At 46.5% G+C, this 26,051-nt stretch overlaps 1 protein-coding gene across 3 annotated transcripts; it reads left to right on the forward strand.

Moving 5' to 3' along the window:
- Window positions 1-24,794, forward strand: fgd5a (FYVE, RhoGEF and PH domain containing 5a). 3 transcript variants are annotated; one of them, XM_028999293.1, is made up of 20 exons: window positions 1-2,025; window positions 6,275-6,392; window positions 7,080-7,138; window positions 7,319-7,349; window positions 9,258-9,409; window positions 10,546-10,702; window positions 16,196-16,286; window positions 16,370-16,420; window positions 16,516-16,574; window positions 17,218-17,289; window positions 17,374-17,442; window positions 18,309-18,392; window positions 18,466-18,545; window positions 18,917-19,010; window positions 19,146-19,283; window positions 19,360-19,462; window positions 19,725-19,861; window positions 20,327-20,455; window positions 20,884-21,038; window positions 22,671-24,794. In XM_028999293.1, exons 1-20 carry the CDS (start codon window positions 68-70, stop codon window positions 22,705-22,707), a joined length of 3,774 nt encoding a protein of 1,257 aa, XP_028855126.1. In that variant the 5' UTR covers window positions 1-67; the 3' UTR covers window positions 22,708-24,794. The 3 variants fall into 3 exon arrangements, with proteins under 3 accessions (XP_028855126.1, XP_028855129.1, XP_028855128.1); XM_028999296.1 differs by having other exon boundaries at window positions 20,327-20,428; XM_028999295.1 differs by having other exon boundaries at window positions 16,202-16,286.
- Window positions 24,795-26,051: the final 1,257 nt, after the last annotated feature.

Consider the following 26,051-nt stretch of genomic DNA (forward strand, 5'->3'; position numbering starts at 1 on the left):
CGACAAACAGAGCGTAAACAGGCACGGCAGCAATTCAGAAGAGGCGGACGGAGGCACCGGAGATGCGATGCAGGAGCCAAATGGCGGCGATATCAGCTCCTCCCTCAGCAGACCAAGCCCCAGTTCACGATGTTCTCAGCATGGGCCAGCGACCTGGAATGAGGAGTATCCCTATGACGTGATTGGGCCACAGGATGACACCAGCACATGGCAGCCGGAGCGCGCCACCAAAGATCCATCAGGGCGGTACAGGTTCTCCGACATGATGGACGACATGTTTGAGCCTTACTCTGTCATTGAGGTGGTGCCTGCAGACCTGGAGGAGACTGCAGACCCTGACATCATGGAGAGTGATGACGAAGAGCCAAACGCTTCTGATGAGCAGGTGACAGTGGGCACTTCAAATCCTGAGGGTGGAGTCGAGGAGGTTCTAGCCCATGACAACCCCGATGACCAACAACCCCAAGATGGAGGAGAGACCGCCACGGAAAGCGATGCGGCGAATGACTATGCGGACATAGATGACGGCTTCTGCCGCGATGAAGATGACATGCGGCATTTGGAGTGTCCCTCTTCTGAGGACTATGTGGAGATTGGCGATGAAGATGACCAGCTCTCCATCAACATGGAGTGGAAGAGCAAAGGCCAGAGCACCGGCAAGCAGGACCAAGGTGTCCAGAGTCTGAGGAGCAGCTGCCAACCCCGCCTCAGACTATGCAACATCACCGTGCCAGTGGACCTCGACCTGGGCAGAACTCCTGAACTGACCAATCGCGTGGTTTTTGCCCACACCACAGAGGCGTTTGAAGAGGACATTGAGGACCTGGACTGCCACATCGTGCCTTTTTTCGAGGACTCAGACACAGAGAGCGAGGAGCACATTTACGAGGAGGCAGGGCTTGACTCTGAGGGCGAAAACTTCATCTCTCTGGACAGGAAGAGTATCGTCACTCGGTCGCGCTCGCTGTCTGGGAAGGTGCCGGGATACGTCCCTGAGACTGTCCCTGAGGAGACCCATGAATATTACACCGTGGCCTTAGACCAAAACGGAGATCCTCTGAAGCATTCGGAAGCGCCTGAGGTGAATCGCATGATCCCGACCCTGAAGCCGAGGCGTTTCCTGCTGTACCCTCGCTCGTACTCTGTGGAAGGTCGTGACCCAATGGCTGCCCAGCGCGAGGGTGACCACTCCCCAAAGGACGAGGACAGATTGAAAAGGAAAGATGACACCCTCTCCCTACCGTGCGTCATTACTTCCTCCGGTAGTTTCTCTCAGAGAAGCCACCAGTCTTCCAGCGGCGTGTCCACCCCCACCTCTCTGGTTGACATCCCACCTCCATTTGAGTTGGCTTACATCACCAAGAGGCCTGTCACCAAAAGCTCACCATCGCTTTTGATCCAACACGAGTCCACCGAGAAGCCCAAGAAGAAAAAAACTTCCTTCAAACGCTTCCTGGCTCTGAAGTTCAGGAGGAAAAATGAGAACAAGAGCCACGGGGACGGCAGCGTGCGCTCATCACGGTCTTCTTCTGAGTCCAGCCACCACGGGCCCACACGAGTCCTAGAACTGGACCACAGGAGCACCAGCAGCTCGCCTCAGCTCCAGACTCGCATTGGAAACCAGCCGTGGACACCTGAGCTGCCTGCACCGTTCGAGCTCTACAAGGACAGACAGACGAGGAAGGGCGTCCCAAAGACGTACGGCAGCAGGCGCGTCTCCAGGGTGGAGTCTTTTGAGGACCGCTCGCGTCCTCCGTTCATGCCGCTGCCGCTCACCAAGCCCCGCTCCATCTCCTTTCCCAGCGCCGACACGTCCGACTACGAGAACATTCCTGCCATGAGCTCTGACTACGAGAACATCCAGATCCCCACAGGACGTCCAACGCGGGCCGTCACCATCACAGAGTTCTTCGACGACCCTGCGCGGACCATCGCTCCTGCCAACGAGAACGATGGCTATGTGGACATGAACAGTCTCGCTGGAATTGAGAACAAGTCCCAACCGTCTGAGCAGGAGGCTGAAAGGTATGTGAGATCATTTTACATTTATACTATCTGTTCAGAATGGAAGGTTCCCCATACTTAATCAGGGGTTTGGGGGTCCCAGGTGGATAAAAGTCATCGTCTACTTTCTGTTCTGGGTTAAATCAAGCTTTTATAACTATAACCGTCCCCACACGCTGGTCCCCGGGCGCCTGTCATGGTGCCCACTGCTCACACAGGGTGATGGTTAAATGCAGAGGACACGTATCACTGTGTCACCGTGTGCTGCTGTGCTTCACCACGACAATTACTTCACTTTCACAGTGACAAAGCGTGTAAAATGTCCTGGATGGTTGGGTGCTGGTGGGAGAGCTTATCTCGTCCTCTCGCCCTCCCTCCTTCATTTTCCGGCGCTGTTCCGCGTCTCACGGAACCACCTCAGCGGCGCGATTCCGCTCAGAAGAAAAAGCCCGAAAGTGGATTACGAGTCAGCGCAATATGTCACTTTTATTACGGTCGTCTTCTACACGATCTTATTAGAAAGGAGAGGGGGTGCAGAAAGCACCCCGGTGAAGGTTCGAGCTGGCGCCATTAAAGCAGATTCTTCTGGGTCTCAAGAGGTTATTGGACCCTGGGGGGACGTGGATTTATAGTGGCATAAGACGGCGGGAGAAACTTTGTAAACCCGCCCCTGAGTCGTAATTAGACGTATCCGTCCCACGTAGAGCCCTGGTCCCGTGGTCAATAACGGCCTGGACACCGTTCTTACAGAACACGCCGGTTCCGCCACGTTCCGCTGGAGACCACCGAGACCTTCTTCCATTACGCTGACAGTGATCTCCAGGCCGCCGCTCTTTTCTCTGAGTGACGTTATTGATTGGCCTCATTGTGAAGCTGCAATCTGTAAAAAGGCCGCCGCCTCTCCTCCCCCGGGGGAAGTCCCTTTCTTTTCGCCTTTTCTTCTCGTTTTTTGAGAGAACGGTTGACATTGCCGCCTTTCCAGGCTGCAGGACCGGAGAGGTGACAGTTTTTTAACCTGCGCCGGTGGCTTAGTTCAAGGAGAAGGTCACATATCTACACACATGACATTTATTTTTTGTGATGTCATATAGCACAAGGCGCAGATCGAGGACGTGAAGGTTGCTGCAGCAGGATATGATTTCTCGGCTTGCTTCTGGTAGAAGATTCTTGTGGAAATGCCCTCAGGCTTCTCTCTGGCAGTATGATGTACAATGTCAGGTCTGGATCATCTGACCTCCGTCCGGGTCAGTTGAATGGCCTGTCTGTCTGTCTACGTGTCTGTTTACATTTTATTTTTATTTTTTGATCTCAATGGATGTGCTCCTAACATTGGACTTTAGGCCCCGCCCACACAGCAACGCGCTTCTCTAACACGGGTTTCTGGTTTCTCCAAAACTTGCGTCCAGACAGGAGCTTTGTCTGAAATGTTGTAGTCCACACGAAGATGCAGAGAACGTCCCGAACGCTGTTTTAACCCCCTCTACACCTGTAGGTGGCGCTGGAGCTCCCCGCTCCTTGTTTGGACAGTTCTCCTCCACGGTGAGTTAAGTGAAGTGATTGTCACATGTGATACACTGCAGCACAGCACACGGTGACACGGTGAAACGTGTCCTCTGTATTTAACCATAACCCTTGGTGAGCAGTGGGCACCATGACAGGTGCCCGGGGAGCAGCGTGTGGGGACGGGACCTTGGCAGATCGGGATTCTAACCTTCTGATTACGGGGCCTTAAATGCCAGGCCACCGGTGTCCCGTTAAAAACGTTGTTGTTCTCCAGCCACGTCTTTTCATTAGAAATGTGCAACGTAGAGAGGATTTTGTGTAGTGACCTAGTGGGTAACACACTCACCTATGAACCAGAAGACCCAGGTTCAAACCCCACTTACTACCATCATGTCCCTGAGCAGGACACTTAACCCTGAGTGTCTCCAGGGGGGGACTGTCCCTGTAACTACTGATTGTAAGGCGCTCTGGATAAGGGCGTCTGGTAAATGCTGTAAATGTTGCGTAGCTTCTGCAGCACAAACATGAACGTGTTCTCCTGCATTGTTGTGTGTAGGACCTGTTTGGGTTTATAGGTCAGGTTGGAGGTTGGGCTGATACGTCAGCATTTTCACCAAAAAAAACTCTCTTTTCCCGGATACGTGGAGAAGAGAAATTCACTCTGGAAAATAACCGTCCTGGGTCCCCTGAAACGGCGTCTCTGTGTGGACGCCAGGCCAGATCGGGTAGAATTATTCTCGTTTTAGAGGAATACGTTCTCGTGTGGACGGGGCCTTAGACTCCCAAACTTGTTAGAGCGTGATGTCATGTTCATTTTGTCTATAAAAGACTGAAAGACGTATTTACGGCCGGATTATTATAATTATTAATAGTGATGGACTCCACTGAAGCTTGCTGTACGCGGGGTACAGTGTGTATTATTACGGGCGTGGTGGTCAGGGCGTGGGACGAGCAGGGTGCCAGTGGCGCTGAGGTCATTGCCAGGTCATCCCCGGGGAGGAAGCGTCCTGCCTATGAGCTTCCACCTCACTGTTTACAGGAAATGCAGGACAAGGGCAAGGGGGATGGGGTCACTCTGTTGGGGTGGAGACAGGCAACCCGAAGTTCCCAGACTCCCCTGCGACCTGAACAACAAGACGAGGTGTGGCACTGTCAGGAAAGGTCTGAACTGCAGGACATGTTGTTGTTGTCATTGTTCCCAGTTTGGTGCTTTTAATGCTTTTCTTAAAATCCTTGTCCCTTCTGTCTGGCCTCTGTTTTTTTTTTTTTTGGGGTGGGGGGGCATATTCCAGGGTTTTTCCCCCACTTGCTTTTAAAAACAATTTACAGAAGGAAACTGACAGAAACAAGAATTGACTGGCCATCTGTATGTATATAGAATCACCCAGCCACCCAACCCTAATGGTGTTTTTACAAAGTTTAAAAAGGGGAGGAGTCTGTAGGCATGATTGACAGCTCTCACCACCCTACTGCCTGAATCTGACAGATTTTACCTGTCTTGTCAATATGTGACACGCTCATCTCCTCCCTTTCTCCTCTGGTTCCCTCCGTTCTCTACACTCCTAATACCCCCTATACACAAACGTGACCACGCCCACTACCAACATGCAGGTTATCAGGCGCTTTAATTCCAGTTTCCATGGCCACGCCCACTACCAACACCAACAGGCGCGTTTCATAGGTGCATATAATAATAAAATATCCTGCTTCTCATTGCACCTTATTTCTTTCATGGACATTCACACATCCAAACACTTTCAGACCTCGTTTTTACTGTGATTGTTGACTTGAGTCGGTAAAAGCACTATTACAGCTGCAGAAAACAGTGGCAGTGGCCTAATGCATATTTAAATTCTTGATGTTTGAGTTAAATGAGCAACATGTTACTGGCTCTCACAAACCCATCACATGTAGGGAACGTATATGTCTGTTCTAGAAAAGTACACGCAGTCTTTTCCGATGTCAATTAAAGCACTGGGGCACCATAAGAGAGATTTGTGGAAGAAAGCTGTGATTCCTGCCATAATTGCCTTGCTGAAGAGATGTGATTAGAGGTGAGGCTGATGGTGTAATGATGTAGGATGAGAACGTTTAATGTAAACTGAAATGCACTTGCAGACGCAGCGTAAAACAGCAGGGAGCGTAGCTGTCTGGAAAACACATCTGTTCGGCTCCGCATGGTTCTAGAATTCTGCTTTCATTGGTTTATTGAGATAAGTCATCTTAATAAGTAATGAAATGTGTTTATTACATTTTTGTTAGATGTATTTTGTTTTTCACTGGCATACTGTAACATTTACTCTAGTATTTCCAGTGATGGAGAAGCTGACCATAAAACTTGATTCACTTTTTAAAAGCAACATTCAACATTTATATTTACAGCATTTACCAGACGTCCTTATCCAGAGCGCCTTACCATCAGTAGTGACAGGGACAGTGTCCCCCTGGAGGCACAATGCTCAGGGACACGATGGTAGTAAGTGGGGTTTGAACCTGAGTGTGTGAGTGTGTTACCCGCCAGGCTACTACCACTTCTAGCCTACAGCCCTTCATTCACAATATAACACGATGTAATATTGTTGATCATCCTCTAGAATCTGCTCTTGTCTTCTGCTGGTGGTCCTCCACACTGCGGGCATTCTGTAACAGAAGATCTAAATGTCACTACAATCTGGCCCAGCCTGCCGTGTCACTACTGTACACATGTTATAAAAAGAAGTGTATTAATAACTGAAGTGTGTCTCAGCCCTGCATTCCGTCTTTTTAGCGCCTATACAGAGCCTTTCCCCGTGTGCCCAGCATCCACCAGCTTCTCCGCTGAGGAAGACCACGGACGCACCTCGGAGGAGGAGGATGGATGTGCTGACCATAGCTTTGACAGACAGGTTGGGATCTTAGTTAGGAGACAGAATGAAAGGCTGACGAAAGGCTCTACAAAATGTGACATCTCTCAAACTTTCAGGACAATTTAATGGAATTGAATCGGGCACGCGTTGGTGCCTCGAGCAGCCATTTTATAACAATGCTGAGACGGACCCCACCCACCAGCCGGCCACTGGACATGTGACCCACGCTTCCTTGTTTTCTTTTAGAAAACAGAAAATTCTCAACCGTGTCCCAACGGGGCCAGAGTCTGGACAGCAGTGCATGTTCTCACAGTCCGGCGGCCTTTATGACGTTTAGAGTCGTAAAAAAGAAACCCATTAGAAACAGTTGAAGAATGCAACTGTAATACGGTGAAATCCCACCAACGTATATCCATTTGTTTCGGGACCTGAGCGAGTTGACGCTAGTGATTATCGTGTAAATCAATAGGTGCTTCGCTGTTGCCATGAAAACAGCCACTCATACATAATGCATCTGAATTTAAAAGCGTATATTTGCAGAAGCTTTCACGCTGATGTTCTGCTTTAATGAAACAATCAGTCTTGTTTTGACAGCGTGCAAAAAAAGAGAAAGAACCGCTGTTCTGCTTGTCTTCTGGATGTTGAATAGAGACCAGTGTCCACCCAGACTCTCTAAACGTGCCCTCTGTCCATTCATCTCCTTCCACTCTCGTTCCCGTCACACAGATTGATGGCCGGTCCAGAGCCTTCTACGTTGCCAAGGAGCTGGTGGACTCCGAGCGCGAGTAAGTGTCTGCTGTAACGTATTCAGCACCGACCTCCTCGCCTTCCTCGGTGTCTGCGCTAATTCATGCGAGAGTCCACCACGTCTGCCAGGAGACACTAGTTCGGCAAAACTTCTCCTGCTTCTGCTGATATCTGCTGTCTGCACTTTTACTGATTGTGTTTTTCTCGGTTATATCCAGACATGTAAAGGCACTGAAGCATCTTGAAGAGGTAAGTCAGTAGTTATTTTAAATCAATTAATACATGTAAATGTGATATATTTGGTTGCAAGTGAAGGATTCAGGACCTACTGAAAGTTGTCCAGGGAAGGAGAACTGGAGGACACGGGCAGCCAAGTCTCGCAGCTCCGACAATGCGCATGTAGAACTTCCATTCAAGTTTATATGCATTAAAAAACAAAAATGACAAATTCATACCCCAAAAACTCACGAATGACATCACTTCCTGCGGGCAAAGACAGGACACCACCCTGTCCCCCAGTCTGGAGCTTAAAGTCTGATCCATGGTGGCTTCCATGCCAGCATCAGCCTGAAGGAGTCCAGTCCTTTCACGCCAGTCCAGCACGCGCCCATTCTGGTGAACATATTTCCATATTTGAAAGATGGACAGCCTGCCATGCTTGTAGTATCAGAGTCTGTTGGACGGAAGGGGACAGGTTTATTGCTGGATCTGCTCAGGTCAGTGAAGGTGTGTGTACAGGGATTGGATGTGTGTGGAAGGTTAATGCTGCCATACATCAGACGCCCGTTCTTTTTCATTTCTTTTCATTAGTTCTCCACTCCCGGCTGTCATAATATGTCTCTAGTCCAGATCCCTGAGGGAAGGTTTGGACGGATGATGGCCGTACAGTGGAGTCCTCTATAACCTCAGTTGCATTGCAGCATTATGTGCTACATTTTTAATGCATATAATTTGTGTTATAAATTGTAGATGTCGGTCTGGAAGGAGAATTGTGGTGCCAGGATACTTTTACCCTTGAAAAGCTCTGGATTCCAATGCACTGGCTTATTTGAAGGTCCATTTCACCTCTAAATCATGCTGTAGATTAGATGCGTGAAGGAGTAACAAGAGGAAAGTGGATTTGTTTTTTCCCTTGGATTGCTGAACTCTGTGGGTTGTAATGCCAATAAAAAATAGCTGTTAATATCGCATCAGGAAATAGACGCCATTAATCAAAATGCACTTGGTCTCGTGTTTGGCCTCCTCCAGGAGTGGCGTTGGGCTGATGTTGGCCGTGTGGCCGGAGAGCGTAAGAAAGTAATCTTCCCGACCGACAGTAGACGCCGTATCAGCAGCGGCATTATCTGATGATGGCCGAGCGCGCCGTAGTGGAATTGATCGCCTTCTCAGCATTCCTTATCCGGACACTCCCTTTCTCCCATGTGCCGCGAGGAAAGCCGACCCCCTATTGTTCTATTGTCTGGTTTGGAACAACAACAACAACAAAAAAAAAGAAATGACCAAGAATTTCAAGACACTGTCCCCAAATGGGAAGTGAAGTTATGCTTCTCTCTCTCTCTCTCTCTCTCTCTCTCTTTCCTTCTTCAAAACTGCTCACCAGGAAACCCATTTTTACTGCTGTTTAAAAGCAGAGATCCACGTGTGAGTTGTGGCCCCAGGGTGGTGATTTCCTTCTCATGGGGCTCTGGTGGGCTAATAAAGAAGCCTGGATGATTCACAGCGGCTCAGACAAATGGTGATTTGGGTGAAATCGATGGCGTTTGATTAATGCGGGATCCCATGGTGACGTGCCACAGGATTATCGCACTGTTTGTATTTTCTATGTCAGGATTCGTAAAAAGTGAAAGTGATGGGTGCAGGGTACGTCCTCGGTGGCACCTTGTGCTGTGTTTTCAATCGATTTTTACACCTTGACTTTATATGTAGCTACGTTACATGAATTGATGAGAAGCAATCTATCTTCTGCTGGCCAATGGAGATGCAGGTACATCTCCAAAAATGAGGAAATGGTGAAAAAAAACGAGTTGCCTTTAACTTGAATGTAGGAAGGGAAACACTTCACATATTCCACATTGATTATATATGCAAAGTGGAATATTTTTTGTTCTTTTTTGTTCTTTTTTTATCATTCACCAATGAAACCTCTCCTGACTGCAGGACTTCCGGACAGCGGTGGTGGCCGCCGCAGGTGAGGATGGGGATCCGGTGCTGCAGGAGGAGCGTTTGGAGGAGATCCTGGGGCTCCTCCCCCACATCTACCAGCTCCACTGCAGCCTCCTCAGCGAGCTGGACGATCGCATCAGGCAGTGGTGAGCTCACAACAAATACAGCGTCTTTAAATGGTGACAACTAGTCACTTCCTATATTTTGAGAATCTTTCATTCAGTGAAGTTTGTCAAGGCATCATAATTAATGTTTAAGGAGCATCATAGAGCACGTGCATTAATCTGCATCGAAAATATATACACACACACATTAATGTCCATCCTGCATATCTTACAGACATGCTTTTGCTTGCTGGGAGAGCTTGGAAAATGTTGTTATTTATTTTATTCAGAATAAATAATGACCTTTTGCAGAAATATTGATTCATTTCTTTCTGTTAGGAAATTACACATTTATATTATAATGCATTATAATGCATTCTGGGTATTTTTCCATAAATACTTTCATTCCAATCAGTCCTTTAGATGGAAATTTCAGACAGATTGGACATGATAATAATAATAATTGAACTTTATTTAATGCCATGATTAAATCCATTCTGCGTCTGTTTCAAGATCTACTGGAATGTTCCAGTCAGGTTGGTATAAATCTGCAGACGGTGCCATATGACAAAAGTCACGTCTTGGAACTGAATCTTTACTCAGTTTTATGCACACGCTACACAATATGAAATATTGAAATATTTTTTGACACTGAATTACGCCGCTGTCACCGTTATTAAATGAGAAATCTTTGCGTTGACAGAATAAGTAACAGAATTAATGTTTCCACCCAGTGGATCTTCTCCGCTCCAAACACCCGGCCGTATATCTTCTCCAGTTTACGTAGCCCAGCGAAGACACCGTCACTTATTACTTTACTGTCATTCCGTGAGAGAAACGGCTCACGCCAAAAAGTCTCATTTATTGTGCGCTAAAGAAGTGGCCTGAGGAGGACCGCTGATGGGACAGTAAATGTCCTTTAACCGACTGCGTGGTTGTGGGTTTATTAATGAATCAATAGGCAGATGTTCGTGCTGTAGTTTGTCTTTTTTGTAGGAAAATACTTGAAGTTGAAATGTACCTCTGGACGTTCCTCTAACTGTCCACAGCCGTCTTTAACCGCAGCTGACCGACTGAATCGAAAACGTGGAACTGTCCCTCTCGCATTCGCCTCCGCCATCTGTCCAGGACGGAGAGAACGGCATCAGCTGTCTGACTTGTTCCACGTCTGTCTCCAGGGAGGAAAGTCCGAGGGTGGTGGACGCCATCCTGACGCGGCGAGCCGAGTTTGCCGCGTTCGTGGCCTACATCTCGGAGTACGACCATCGCATGGCTCTGCTGGACGAGAGCTGCTCGCAGCGTCCTGCCTTCTCGGACATCGCCAAGCAGTTTGAGGTGCGGACTGACCTTCAGATGTTGTCTATTCACATTTAAATCTGTCTCTTTTCTGACTGATGCCAATGACAACCAACTGCACACAATGTGCCATCATTGTTATGGTTTCGGTTTACTTGTGACCTTAAAGTTATTGGTGACCGCAGATCAATACTAGTGATTTTGAGTGATCACCTTCAGTCACATCCTGAAGGGAACCTCTTTTTAAAAGCCCGGGTGTCTTGACTAACAGGGAAACGTGCGAGGAAATGATCAGGAAATAATCACCAGCTTCTCGCCTCCGTCGTATCGCTGGTGGCCGAAAATTGCAAATCAAAATAATATTAAAATATTAACATTTAAAAAAAAACGATTTTCAAACTGCCAATAACGCTTTTACCAATCACCGAATAGTACGGAAAGGACATGTACCTGACCTGAAGCTACTACAGACCGGTTCAGACCAAGACTTCCCAACATCAGGGGTCTCAACTTGGTTGCAATGGTGTGGCTGATGTGCATAAAGATTTCTTTCATTAAGAAAAAGGACATTTTGACCGTAGCAGAGTTGACTTTGCGGTGTGTTCTGGTCCTTCGGATATTCTTCTACCTTCTGTTCCTTTTCCCGTGATGTGATTTGGGGAAAGTGGAACCCGCGACTTCGTCTTTTTCGGTGACGTAAATCAGATGATGGAGATTTATGCCTCCATTGACGGCGGCAGTGAGAACCACATCATGATTAATTTAACAGCGTCGGCCCTGAGAAGGGCCAGTTAATGGTGAAACAATAGAGATGCGGTTATGGATTTCCCATCTTTTCTCCAGCACCTACGGTCCCCAAACAAATAAATCAATTACTGTTGATTGTTTGTGTTAAGTCACCTTCGTTCAGCAGTTACCGTCAGAGTGGCCATTTTGAATTTTTCATAATGCCCTCACGGGTATTGGTTTTGTTCGTCCGCACTGTAAGCAATAACCTCGACCCTTTGAGTTAAATGTGAGTTCCCTGCTTTTGTTCCCATTATTCCCGTCATGGTCACCAGGGTGCATCGCGGAAGAGACCACCCGCTGTATCAACCAGTGATGCATATTCATGAGCGAACCGTAAAGTGAAACATATTTCGCCTTCTTCTCGATTGGTCGACTCAGTGACTCCGCGATTAGGATCTCGGTGCGACAAGGGGCTGACTGTGTGGGATCATACATATTCATCAACATCTGGCTCTCCACACTGATACTGTCCACTCTGCGCTGCCGGGGCTGTGACGAATGGTGAAAGAGCTGTTATCTGGGTTACAGCACTGGGGTCGGACTGGTTTATATATGGGATTGCAGGACGGACCCACAGGTCAAGAGCCACACGACCTTTGACCCCCACAGGCGGCCTGCGTGCCAGCTTGATCCAGATTATCTGTACTAGGGATCGGCCTTCCTGTCCTCTCGTTTCTTCGCTGGTTTCTCGCACGTCCCTGAATGGGAGCGGCGTTTATGCAACATCCTCTGATCCTGGCTTCAGCTCGGCGCGAGACGGATATGACGGCGGTAAGAAGGGCTCGCCATATGCATAATGTTTTATTGTGCAATTTTACTGATTTTCACACACATGGGAACTGGCCCCACCTCCGGTTATTTGAGGTTTTGGTGAAAGTGTCATTTCATTGCGAAGTGTGCGACCTTGATGGGATTAAACTCACCTCCACCGGGCCGGGTATTGACGTGGTTGCGAGTGTGTGTGGACATTCGCTCGCTCGTGGGAGGAATTGGGAGGCGGGGCTCCTCTCCTCCGCTGCAGGTGGACGGAGGGAGATAAAGAGAAGTACAAGATGGTGAGGGACCCAGATTTGGCATCAATGTAATGAGGCGGAGAAAAGCTAATTAGCTGAGCTGCTTTTTTTATTTTACATCCCCCCAAATTAAATGAGCTCTGGCACCCAGACGGCGGTGCGGCTGGACGTGACTGTGATTTGTTAGGTCAGCCAAGCCACCATAGCTGAACGCCATCCGGCTCCCTCAGCACAAAACGGAGGCCGATTTAGCACCGGCCCTGCTCCGCCGAGAGCTTTTAATGACGCCGCCTCTTTATTCTCGCACATGAATCACATAATGCAATAAGGACAGGCCGATAGCATAAAGAGGGACAAATTAAGGGCTTTAGGACAGCACAGAGGGAGGAGGAGTGTTATGGCAGGTGTGTGTGCGCCCGAAGGCCACAGCTCCCTCCTGTGATGACAACATTCACTGTGTGTGGTTGTATATTTATAATGATACGGTCGTATTGTAACTCACAAATGTTGAATGCATTAAGACGTGTAGATATTTTTTTCTTGACTTTACCTTAAATTAGTTGTTTGCTAATATATTTTAATCTAAAGGAATTTTAGACATATTTGGTATAACATTTTAATATGTTCAATACATTCATCACCATAAATCAAAAAGAAAATAGTAATGCTGTTCTAATTTCCTTATCAACACCATAAAATTCTGAAAACACGAATATCATATTGACATGGAAGGAAACCTTAAAATATCTACTTATGAATGAAAGTAATGAAACATCATCGTATCATCTTCAAATAATTTGAAGTGAAAAGTACAGCCTGTCACATTCAGAAGAAATGCGCTTCAGTTTAGTGTCAAAACCTGCTTTTTTATTATTAATGCTCATTCATGAGATATAGATCCATGGTTTTATCTTGTTGTTCTTCTGACTTGAGGTGCCGTTCATGTAAAAATCATTTAGTTAATCCAACACCACAATTAGTCAAATAAAGGTTTAATGGTTGGGCTTTGGCTCTGAGTGATGCTCCTTTTTCCTTTTATATTTCCGGAGCGCTTTAATCTGATAAAAACAAGTCAGGTTTGCCCCTATAATCTGTTGGGAATCTGGTATTATAATACTTCTGTACGTGTGTGTGGATGCACAACAAGGTCATCAGATTTCTTCCCACCCCATGCTGGCTGGTGGTGTTAATGAGAGGGGTGGAGGAGCGTCTTTCTCCCTCTCCGCTGATCTGATGAGGTGGTGCGTTCTCCCCCCTCAGCACCGCCGCTGTTATCTCACGCCTCCTCCACGCCTGTCAAAGTCAATTAGGACCTGATAGATTTCTCTTTTCATTCATTCAGGCTGTTTCCGTTGCTCTCTTGTTAAAAAAATGGTATAAAGAGTAAAGAGTATTCCCCTCTTGCAATAAGTAATGATATTCTGACTGATGTCACCTGTGACCTTGCATTATGCAAAGGTGACTCTTTGTGTGTCTTTACCTTGATCCTGCTGTGGCCGTTTAGGTTGCAGTGTCTATAATGCATTATGTCTGCTTCCCATCTGGAGCCTCAGTTGGCAAGATATTTTCAGAGCTAACATGATTAGCTTTAGCCTTTGCTGCCAAACAACTGTGCAACCTGCAGATTCATATGTGCAAATATGTGTTCATATGCATAATCAAGCAACATGCATCAAAAACTCACTGGTCCCACGATTCGATTCGATTACGGTTATGATTGTCAATGCCTTTTTCTTCACATTATGTGCTGATACTTAATGGGTAACAGCGATGAGCGTTTCACAATGTAGAGCATTATACAGCGTAGAGCGTTACACAGCGTAGAGCATTATACAGCGTAGAGCATTATACAGCGTAGAGCGTTACACAGCGTAGAACATTATACAGCACAGAGCGTTACACAGTGTAGAGCATTACACAGCATAGAGCGTTACACAACGTAGAGCGTTACACAGCGTATAACATTATACATCTTAGAGTGTTACACAACGTAGAGTGTTACACAGTGTAGAGTGTTACATAATGTAGAGCGTTACACAGCGTAGAGCATTACACAGCGTAGAGCATTATACAGCACAGAGCATTATACAGCGCAGAGCGTTACACAACGTAGAGCATTACACAGCTTAGAGCGTTACACAACGTAGAGCGTTACAAAGCGTAGAGCATTACACAGCGTAGAGCATTATACAGCTTAGAGCATTATACAGCTTAGAGTGTTACACGACGTAGAGCGTTACACAGCGTAGAGCATTACACAGTGTAGAGCATTACACAGCGTAGAGTGTTACACAGCGTAGAGCATTATACAGCGCAGAGCGTTACACAGCGTAGAGCATTACACAGTGTAGTGTTACACAGTGTAGAGCATTACACAGTGTAGAGTGTTACACAGTGTAGAGCATTATACAGCGTAGAGCATTACACAGTGTAGAGCATTACACAGCGTAGAGTGTTACACAGCGTAGAGCATTATACAGCGCAGAGCGTTACACAGCGTAGAGCATTACACAGTGTAGTGTTACACAGTGTAGAGCATTACACAGTGTAGAGTGTTACACAGTGTAGAGCATTATACAGCGCAGAGTGTTACACAGCGTAGAGCATTACACAGTGTAGTGTTACACAGTGTAGAGCATTACACAGTGTAGAGTGTTACACAGTGTAGAGCATTATACAGCGCAGAGCGTTACACAGCGTAGAGCATTACACAGCGTAGAGCGTTACACAGCTTAGAGCATTATACAGCTTAGAGTGTTACACGACGTAGAGCGTTACACAGCGTAGAGCATTACACAGTGTAGAGCATTATACAGCGTAGAGCATTATACAGCGTAGAGCGTTACACAGCGTAGAACATTATACAGCACAGAGCGTTACACAGTGTAGAGCATTACACAGCATAGAGCGTTACACAACGTAGAGCGTTACACAGTGTATAACATTATACATCTTAGAGTGTTACACAACGTAGAGCATTACACAACGTAGAGTGTTACACAGTGTAGAGTGTTACATAATGTAGAGCGTTACACAGCGTAGAGCATTACACAGTGTAGAGTGTTACACAGTGTAGAGCATTATACAGCACAGAGCGTTACACAGCGTAGAGCATTACACAGCGTAGAGCGTTACACAGTGTAGAGCATTACACAGCGTAGAGCATTACACAGCGTAGAGTGTTACACAGCGTAGAGTGTTACACAGCGTAGAGCTTTCACAATGTAGAGCATTATACAGTGTAGAGCGTTACACAGCGTAGAGCATTACACAGCGTAGAGCATTATACAGCGACAAGCGTTTCACAACGTAGAGCATTACACAGCATACAGCATTACACAGCATAGAGCGTTACACAGCGTAGAGCGTTACACAGCGTAGAGCATTATACAGCGTTAATGGTATGTTTGTGCTACAGTGGCCCGGTACCCTAACTAGGACAGCCTGACTTAGGTGAGTTTAACACTGTCTGTGTTTAACAGGGGGACTGTGTGATGAAGTGGACTTAATAATTGACACCGTGTCTGGGACTTTAACAGAAGACCAGAGAAAAGAGACGTGTTTTCAGTTTAGATTTAAACCCTGAGACTGTGTCTGAGTCCCGAACACTGCGGAGCTCTATATGAGAAGGATCAGTCACTACTAAACAGGCACTACTAACCCGCCGCCAGAAAACCACCGAGCAACATCACCATAACATCATTTGGTAAATATAGTCTGTTCTGGGCAGGTGCAGAACGCGGAGGGAGTGGCGGTCCCTCTGAAGCACCAGCTGCTGCAGGTGATTGTCCGGGTGCTGCAGTACCGCATGCTGCTCACAGGTAGGCTCCCGCCGGCTCCTCATCACATGACCCGCTGACCCGACCCCATCCGAACCCGCCTGTCTCTTCCCGTTTGGTCTCAGATTACCTGAACAACCTCTCGCCCGACTCCAGAGAGTACGAAGACACGCAAGGTAGTGGAGCAAGTGGCCATGTTAACCAGCTTTTTCGACACAGGATGTTTAATGCAGACCAAGCTGATCTTCCTCCGTTTCTCCTGCCGTTTCAGCCGCCTTGGTCATCGTGACGGAGGTGGCAGACCAGACCAACGACAGCCTGAAGCAAGGAGTGAGTTTCTGGTTTTGTTTGTGTGGGATGTGGGATGATATGTGTAAGGGCGAGAGAAGATGACGTCATGGAAAGGCCAGGTGTGCAGGAACAAAGAGCACAGTGTGAGAGAAGAAGCGAACACACACACAGGATTCCTCTATCTCTGGGGTTCATTTCCTCTTCATCTCTCTTCCTCCCATTCATAGACGCTTTCACAGGCTCACATGGCCTCCGTCTGTCTCTCTGGATCTTCCTACTAATGTGAGCCCATCGTCCATCTCTGCCTGTAAACCAGTCTCAGCTGAATCTGGTGACCAGCTAGTCTGACCTGTTTCCATTTCCAGCTTAACATCTTAATAATGAAGCAACGAAGCACTGCAGATTAATATCTTTATTTTAATTGCCACATGAGCCACCTGTACAAAAACGTTTCCTTCTCTGTGAAAGTGTAAATGTCCTTCTGGCAATGTTCACATGATTTCTTCCTTCACTCGACTAGTGGATTCCCCATCAACTGCTCTTCGAGTTGCAGGCAGTTTAGCCAGGAACATCTTGACCAGAAGAAGATGGTCGGCGCCGTGTTATTGAGAAAGATGAAGCTGGATTTCAGGAAATGAACAGATTGGTAACGTTGGTTGAGTTTCCTGCATTTCTCCCGCAGGAGAATCTTCTACGCCTGGTTCACATTGAGTACAGCATCAGAGGCAGGAGAGCCCTGCTTCAGCCTGGGAGGGTGAGCGCCTGGAGACGTTCTGGACTGCTGGCCTACAAAGGACAGAAGCTCTGATGGCCTGTCTCTGTTGAACTGTGCTTTCAGGTGTTCGTGAAGGAGGGCACCCTCATGAAAGTTTCTCGGAAGAGTAAACAGCCAAGGCACTTGTTTCTGGTAAATATCTTAAGACACTTTGGATCAGCGATGCAGTCGGCCTCAATTTATGCCAGAGGACCAAATAGCCTTCACTTTACTCAAATGGTCCACCATTCTAATTCTGCACTGTGGAAACTGAGCTAAACGACTAGAATTAGAATAATTAACAGCTGAGCGAGGACAAGGCCGGACCCCACCCCCCCTGGGAGGCTGTTCCTCACTGGGCTTGTTTTTCAGGACTCCGCTTCCTTACAGGATGTTTGGTGCGGGTCACCGAATCCTGCCTTCCTGCGCTGGGCCCGGGCTGTGAAGGCCAGGCACGGTGTTTAGAACGAGAAAAATTCGTAAAAATGTCACCGGCACCGCTGGAATATATACGGTGGCAGGTGGAATCTACGAGGCATTAAGTAAAGCGGGAGTGACGCTGGAGGGGCTTTTCCTGCTGAATGCGCCTCGCGTGCGGTTCTTGGCCTTGTTCTTGTTGTTGAGTTTGCTGCTAGAACTTTTGAGAACCACGGATGTGGGCTGCAGTAAAACAATGTCCCTGCTTTTGTGCAATGCTAAATTAGTGTGCTGGAAATGCTTACTGCATACATTTTGTAATTAATATGGACCACAAACTACATGCATGATGTTTCTCCTGAAAGCTGCGTGATGTGAAGAGTGAGAGTTTTAAAGACTTACACTGCCCCCTGGGGTTGGATTTCACACAGACATGGGGACAGAAATATCATAAACATCGAGCGCCCTTAAATTTTATTTTATAAATGATAGAAATTGCTGAATGCATTTTTGCAATAAATGCAACTAATAATGCAATAACTTATAAAAAAAGAAATAAAATGAAAAAAAATTGTTTTGTACTTCTCTTTCTTTCCCATCAGATGAATGATGTGATGCTGTACACTTACCCTCAGCAGGATGGGAAGTACAGGCTGAAAAACACGCTGTCTCTGAGAGGGATGAAGGTGAGTCTCCTCCTCCTCCTCTGCCCCGCCCCCCTCTCGCCCTCTCTCACCGCGATTCTCTCTGCTCGTGCAGATCAGTAAGCCAGTCGTGGACAACGTGCTCAACACTCTCAGGATTGAAGTGTCAGATGTGACCATCACCCTGTCGGCCAGGTGAGTAGATTTTCTGGCCCGACGTCCCTTCATCACTCCATCCATCCGTCCTGAACCCAAACTAGCTTTCACTGTTCATTTAGATTTATATCAGGTCTGGTTGCTGAGTGAACCGTTTTATCAAGTCCCTTCCAGCTGTAAAGTACTGAGTTAGTAAAGTTAGTACTGATATATTAAACAGATAAACGATAACGCTAATATCCTTCCACCACAGAAAATGAATATTCACCATTTAACAATTAATTGTGTATCCAGCGTTTCTTTTGCATTTTCATGCAGAATTCCACAGTTGCAATGTACATGCATGCAATGCATTTGACAGCAAAGTAACCACAGTAAATGTCATGCTGTGTCCCGGTGGCCGTGCCCAGTTCCTGTGGTGAGCGGGAGGACTGGTTTCACACCCTGAGTCGCGCCATCGCCGACCACGCTGCGGGCCTCAACACGTTCAGCAGCTCCAGCGAGGTGAGGAGAGGTTCCCCCAGGAATGACACGGCTCTCTCACACGCCCTGGGGGAATTAGTTCATTTGGGTGTATGAATATATATTTCACTGCATGTATGTAGATGTTTGTAGCTGTAACTGTGGACTCTGTTGCAGGCCCGTGAGAAGCTCTGGATGTCACTGGGAGAAGCCGCACCCATCCTGGTGCCTGTGTCACACGTCATGATGTGCATGAACTGCACGGCAGACTTCAGCCTGACGCTCAGGAGGCACCACTGCAACGCCTGCGGGAAGGTGCGGAGGAAATCATGGCGCCTTCTTCTTTTCGCCCTGCAGATGCTCACGGTCTCCTCTAACTCCCCGAACACAGGTGGTGTGTCGCTCCTGCTCCAGAAACAGGTACCCTCTGAAGTATCTGAAGGACAGGATGGCCAAAGTCTGTGACCACTGCTACAGCAAGCTGCGAAAAAGAGGTACATTTACCATTTTCATCTTGTAATTATAATTTTATATTAAAAATTGCATGCAGCTACATACATTTTTTGAAACAAAATGCTATTGAAGTTGTAGTTTTTGATACCAATCATAACCAATTATATTTTGGGTATATAAATACATTTGTCTGCAGATTTGGGCATGATTACATCCCTGATTACATTAGTATTGTAGTTAATATAACCCGTGGCCAGAATTGGTCCTCTGTGTTAATCTGTGTTCGGCCGCTGCCCCCTGCAGGTGGTAACATGCCTCGGCCTTGCGGGAACGCCAGTCCTCGCAGTAACAGGGCCAGCAGGCCCCTCTCCGCCGTCTTCCAGAACTTCCAGCCCCCCAGCCTGTGGAGGAGCAGGAAGAGCACCTCCCCTCTCGCACAGGTTCGACTTCTCTTTCCTGCCTCAGTCATGCAAAGCCATTAACCGCTCAGTGGAGGAGTATACTTCATTTTATTAATCAAATGTGAGTAAAATTCAAAATTCGACAATATTTGCCGGGTTCACATTTTACATTTCCAGCATTTACCAGACGCCCTTATCCAGAGTGACTTACAATCAGTAGTTACAGGGATGGTCCCCCCCTGGAGACATTCAGGGTTAAGTGTCCTGCTCAGGGACACGATGGTAGTAAGTGGGGTTTGAACCGGGGTCTTCTGGTTCACAGGCGAGTGTGTTCATATGTGAAGAGCTGTGGTAACCTAACACGTGCGGGTTTGATTCAGATGATGTGTTTAATAAGTATATTATGAAGTATACTCCGAGGAGACTGTCTAGTGTTAAGTAAACTCCAACGTTTAATTGAACGTAGTATCAACTGTAAATGTTCTCATGTGGTGCCCGGCGCAGGTGTCGGTCGGAGCCGAGGGCTCAACCCTGAGCGGCAGCCTGCTGCGGCGTAAGAAGAGCAAGAAGAAGTGGAAGAGGCTGTGGTTCCTCCTCAAAGACAAGGTGCTCTACACCTTTAAAGCACGCGAGGTGAGGGGACACAGAGTCTCCCACGCCGGCAACAGAGCCCCGCCCACATCTCTCCTTGTTTCCCCCCAGTGCCTCCGTCTGTCTGTCTGTCTGTCTGTCTGTCCACTGTGGGCAGCCTGGGCACCATCTTCTGTCAGAGCAGCGTCTACAGTAGACTAGTGTAGGCATGGGAGCTCCTGTGTTCTCTCTCCTTTTCTGTCTTCTCTTCTGAAAAGGTGCTTTGTATGGATTAACTTGTTCAGTAGTGTGATCATATAATTCACATCAGGGGACATTAACCACAGTGTCCACTTCAAACGTTCCTCCTGACGTGTATCTTCTGATCACCATACATCTGGTCACCATACGTTTATTCTTTGGCCTCATAAAGTTTTTAGTAGTTAGAAGTTCAATATTTATCTCCTTTGCACTTCATTTTCCCTCTTCAGGACAAGGTGGCATCTGAGACGCTTCCCCTGCAGGGCTTCACCGTAAAGCTGTCAGACACCTCAGAGGGAGACGAGGCGTCCGGCGTGTTCCAGCTCTACCACAAGAAGACTCTGTACTACACCTTCAAAGCCGACGACAAGCACTCGGCCAGAAGGTCTGCACAGCAATCCACCTTCATTAATACGTTGTTTATCACTGGATATTGGGATGTCTTTTTTTTAATATAGAAAAATTGCAACCAGCTGACATTTATATTGTCCACAAGGGGGCCATATAAAGTCACCCGACATTTAAAGTTGTTCTAAACTGAAAAGGTTGATATGTACAGTGCATTCCGGAAAGTGTTCACGGCGCACCGCTTTTTCCGCATTTTGTTATGTTACAGCCTAATTCCAAAATGGATTAAATGCATTTATTTCCTCAGAATTCTACACACAACACCCCATAATGACGACATGAAAAAAAGGTTTACTTCAGGTTTTGGCAAATGTATTAAAAATAAAAAAAAACAGATAAATCACAATCAAAAATGAGCTCAGATGCCTCATGTTCCCCCTGATGATCCTTGAGATGTTTCTGCAGTTTAATTAGAGTCCACCTGTGGAAAACCAGTTGATTGGACCTGATTTGGAAAGGCACAAGCCTGTCCCACAGTTCACAGTTCAAGTCAGAGCACAAACCAAGCATGAAGTTAAAGGAATTGTCTGTAGACCTCCGAGACAGGATTGTTCGTTTGCTTTGAAGGTCCCAATGAGTACAGTGGTCTCCATAATCTGTAAGTGGAAGAAGTTCAAAACCACCAGGACAGGGAGGTGACCAAGAACCCGATGGTCACTCTGTCAGAGCTCCAGAGGTCCTCTGTGGACAGAGGAAAACCTTCAATAAGGACAAAACATCAGCAACTCACCAATCTGGCCGGTATGGTAGAGTGGCCAAATGGAAGCTACTCCTTAGTAAAAGACACATGGCAGCCTGCCTGTAGTTTGCCTTAAAGGCACCTGAAGGACTCTCAGACCATCAGAAGCCAAATTCTCTGGTCTGATGAGACAAAGATTGAAGTCTTTGGTATGAATGGCAGGTTTGGAGGACACCAGGTACCACTCATCACCAGGCCAACACCATCTCTACAGTGAAGCATGGTGGTGGCAGCATCATGCTGTAGGGATGTTTTTCAGCTGCAGGAACTGTGAGATTAGACAGCATAGAGTGCAAAAGATGACTGCAGCAACGTACAGAGACATTCTGCATGAAAACCAGCTCCAGAGGCTGAACTCAGACTGAAGCAGGACAACGACCCTAAACACACGGCCAGCATTTCAAAGGAGGGGCTTTAGGACAACTCTGTGAATGTCCTTGTGTGGCCCAGCCAGAGCCCAGACTTGAATCTGATTGATCACCTCTGGAGAGATCTTAAAATATGTGCACCAACGCTCCCCATCCATCCTGCTGGGAAGGTTGGATGGGAAGCGTCGGATGGTTAAATGGTGCTGCAAAGAGGAATGGGCGCAAATAAATTTGCCAGAAACTCAAGTAAACTTTTATCACGTTGTCTTTATGGTGTGTTGTGTGTCGAATTCTAATGGAAAAAAATCCATTTTGGAATGTGTCAGTAACATAACAAAATGTAGAAAATGTGATGTTCTGTGAATACAGAACCCTATTACTTTCACTGAATGTACTATTTAATTCATACATGCTATTTACACATCTTTGTATTATTTCTGTAGCACTTTTATTAGTACCTCATTAACTTATTCTGAAGACTCCGGTTCATTTTCTTCTACAGATGGGTCAATGCCATGGAGGAAGCTACTGTGTTGTAGCATTCAGATGGATGAATCATGGACCTTGCTCAGTCTGTACACATTTCTAGGAACACCTGCTTCTCTCAGCTTTGATGTTCTTTGGATCCATAATTCCACCATGAAGAGGATTTACCTGGGGGGCCAAACACATGGTGGAACATGGATACCAGTGATACTGTACATCTGCCCAAGTTCGACCCTGCTTGGAGCTGCCCATGCAGTGTGTGATGGAATGCTGACCTCTCAGCTCCTGTTTTATATGATTTTTTTATGTTCACAATTGCTACTAGTGAGAGAAGACCAGGGGTCAGCAGCTTCACTACTTCCCTACCGAAGACCAGAGTGTATGTCTGTTTTTTACCCTGTTTAATTACATACCCTGTTATATTTCCTATGCAAGTGTGCCGGGCATCACCAGAACAGTATTACCGCTAGATGCAGCTCAGTCTGGGCAGTATAACGGTATTTTTAATATTGTGACTACTGCGCATAACTACTGTTTTCTACGCCGATTGACCTGGTCCCCGTGGACATGACTGTAGCCGGCGCCGATGACCTACAGTTTAAAAGGTTAACCGTTATGTGCAATATTTGTACACTGGACAAAACTAGATTTGTTTTTAATGTACTTTTAGGACATTTTGGACATCAACAGATTGTCACAGACCATTAATCTCCTTTACTTAAAAATATTTAGATATAGTTTATCTTATTGGACATGTAAATGGTGCACAGATTTAATGCAGTAGTATGGCTCTCTGTGCAGTCTGGCCACTGCATCAAGGGAGTTGTCACATGGTCACACAGGTGTCCTGTTTTATTTTACCCCATTGCCCCCAAATAATATATGCAAACACGCACCATAGCTTCTTCATCAGAATTCAAAGAAATTACAAACCCAAACGTCAATTTTATAGGTATCACAGGTTTTGTATGGCAGCATTAAAACGTATTATGTACATACAATGCGTGTGTGTGTGTGTGTGTGTATATACACACTCATACATAAATATCTATCAAAAGGTTTTTATAGATGGGATGTATTTGTATCTAGAGAGCATTTTCTGTACGTTTTAATATGAAATACGAGATGGTTTTCGTATTTTTTGTATGAAGCATGCAAACCTGCATTCACTCTCTCTTTGGAATCATGACTGTATCATGATGATGATTTTTTTATAAATTATGATCATAATCTGGACAAATCCATACAAATCCTTTGCGATTTCAGACCGGTGGCTGGCGTACAGATAATCCCAGACACACAATTACGGAGAAAAGTCCATGCCGCCGCTTTGCTGTTAAAGGCTTGTGTGGTTGAGTCGAGTGAATCTTGCCCTGATTCAGGCCAGAGCAGATTAGCCTGCTGAATCTGAGCGATTATTAATGTGAGCTCATCATATTATCACTGGTAGAAATGATGCCAACCGGGCAGACCTGCTTTACAAGAAATTAACAAATGAATTCCGAAATATTAAATCATGCCAAATGTTAAACGTACACATAAAGGTGAGAATATGTCCTATTAGAACTGGCCGACGCCTTGATTATTTCTTATACTGTACTGTAGTTCATCTTGTGAACCGTATGACATGTTTGTTGAAAATGAAGATATTATATTGAATGTTGTACATATTCCGTCGTTTTTGATGATGTTGTGGGGGATGCTGTAAGACTGCAATGTCTGCTAAAAACTGAGCCTTTTCAGCTGCGATGCTTCTGAAATCCCTTCACCATCTGTGCAGCTTTTCTGCCTTTTCACTTCACTTCTGTTGCTGGACAGTATAAGCTTTGCTTTGTCACTGTGCTTGAAAATTCAAGTGCCAAATCACAGATGTTGAAATACACAGGGAGCTTAACCCAGTGTGGATCATATAAAATATATCTAGAGATCATTCCTCGTAGTTATAGAAGGGGCCTTCTATTACCAGACGTGTAAATCTTACTGTATATAAAATCCATTATCCTTTAAAAAAAAGCCAACTTTAACGTCACTGTTACTCAGTTCAGATGCTTTTCACACAAAAATTCCATTTGTATGTTTAGCACAAATTTTAGTAAAATGTTTAATTTTGGGACTGTTCGAATAAAGAAAGTAAAAGAAACTGTCTGACGCCTGATTATTGTTCTCCCGAACATTTGTAGAATTGTAGATGAATATGCTTGTGTATGTCCTGACTTGTCCACTGGGGGGCATCACAAAGAAAACACTCACCCACAGACCCAGAACTTTCTGACAGGTGACTGGTGACTGACAACTGTGATTATGCTGGAATGAGGAGGAGTCTGATCACGTGGCCCAGCTGTAGATGTCCAGGTGGGTGACCGATCTGGGGAGGACATTATGAAGATGCTCGTAGTAAAGCTGAGTCGAGTCGAGCTTCATACGTGAAAGTGAAAGTGAAGTGATTGTCACAGCACACAGTGCACACAGTGAAATTTGTCCTCTGCATTTAACCCATCACCCTGAGTGAGCAGTGGGCGGCCATGACAGGCGCCCGGGGAGCAGTGTGTGGGGACGGTGCTTTGCTCAGTGGCACCTTGGCGGATGGGGAATCGAACCGGCAACCTTCTGGTTACGGGGCCGCTTCCTTAACCGCTAGGCCACCACCGCCCCACTACGTGTCAGGCGAAGCAATGTTTCTCCGGACAAACCGGCCACATGAAGTGCAAACGGGGACGCAGACCGTGCGAGAACAACAGAGGGACTAAAAACCAGTGAAACAAGTCGAGAAGGTGCAGAGTGGCGAATGTCCACAGCTTCAGATGCTTCCACAACCGGGCGTGTCTACCTGCACCTCCTCCTTTCTTCCGGCGGAATGAGGGATAAATATGATGAATTATGATTTGGCGTCCACTGCTAACATCAGTTGGACCTAATATGACATAATATGTGATAATGGGACAGCATACAGCAGGTGACAACATGAAAATGGGTCAACTGTGACCACGGGACACCAATCCACTTAAACCAGCCGTCTTTATTGTCCAATTGTTGTCCTGAAATTGAATATGTGTCTCCAGCGCTCCTCTGATTTCTTTCTTTCAGGTGGACTTGGTCCTGCTGGACGTGAAGTGGACGTGCGGAATTCGATCCGACCAGGATAACGTAATTAGCATGATCACGGCGGTCCAGCCAGCAGCCCGAGCCACGAACGTGAATTATGGATGAAGAAAAACAGCACAAAACATTTTGGCCTATTTCTTTTCACGGCGTGAATTATGAATGAGCTTCAGGTTCTGGACGCCTGAGGTCCAGCCACATCGTGTAATGAAGGAGCAGGACAAGCAGGAGATAAGAAGAGGGAGGACTGAGGGGCGGTAAAGTGAAAATGTTCCTTCCGTTTCAGATCCCAGTGATG

Source organism: Denticeps clupeoides, chromosome 12 (genome assembly GCF_900700375.1).
Source record: "Denticeps clupeoides chromosome 12, fDenClu1.1, whole genome shotgun sequence".
Lineage (NCBI taxonomy): Eukaryota > Metazoa > Chordata > Actinopteri > Clupeiformes > Denticipitidae > Denticeps > Denticeps clupeoides.

Coding starts and splice junctions, on each gene's coding strand:
- fgd5a (XM_028999293.1), top strand. CDS start 68: ATGCAGGAGCCAAATGGCGGCGATATCAGCTCCTCCCTCAGCAGACCA. Junction 10,703..16,195: donor ACATCGCCAAGCAGTTTGAG/GTGCGGACTGAC, acceptor TGTTCTGGGCAG/GTGCAGAACGCGGAGGGAGT. Junction 16,575..17,217: donor ACGACAGCCTGAAGCAAGGA/GTGAGTTTCTGG, acceptor TTTCTCCCGCAG/GAGAATCTTCTACGCCTGGT.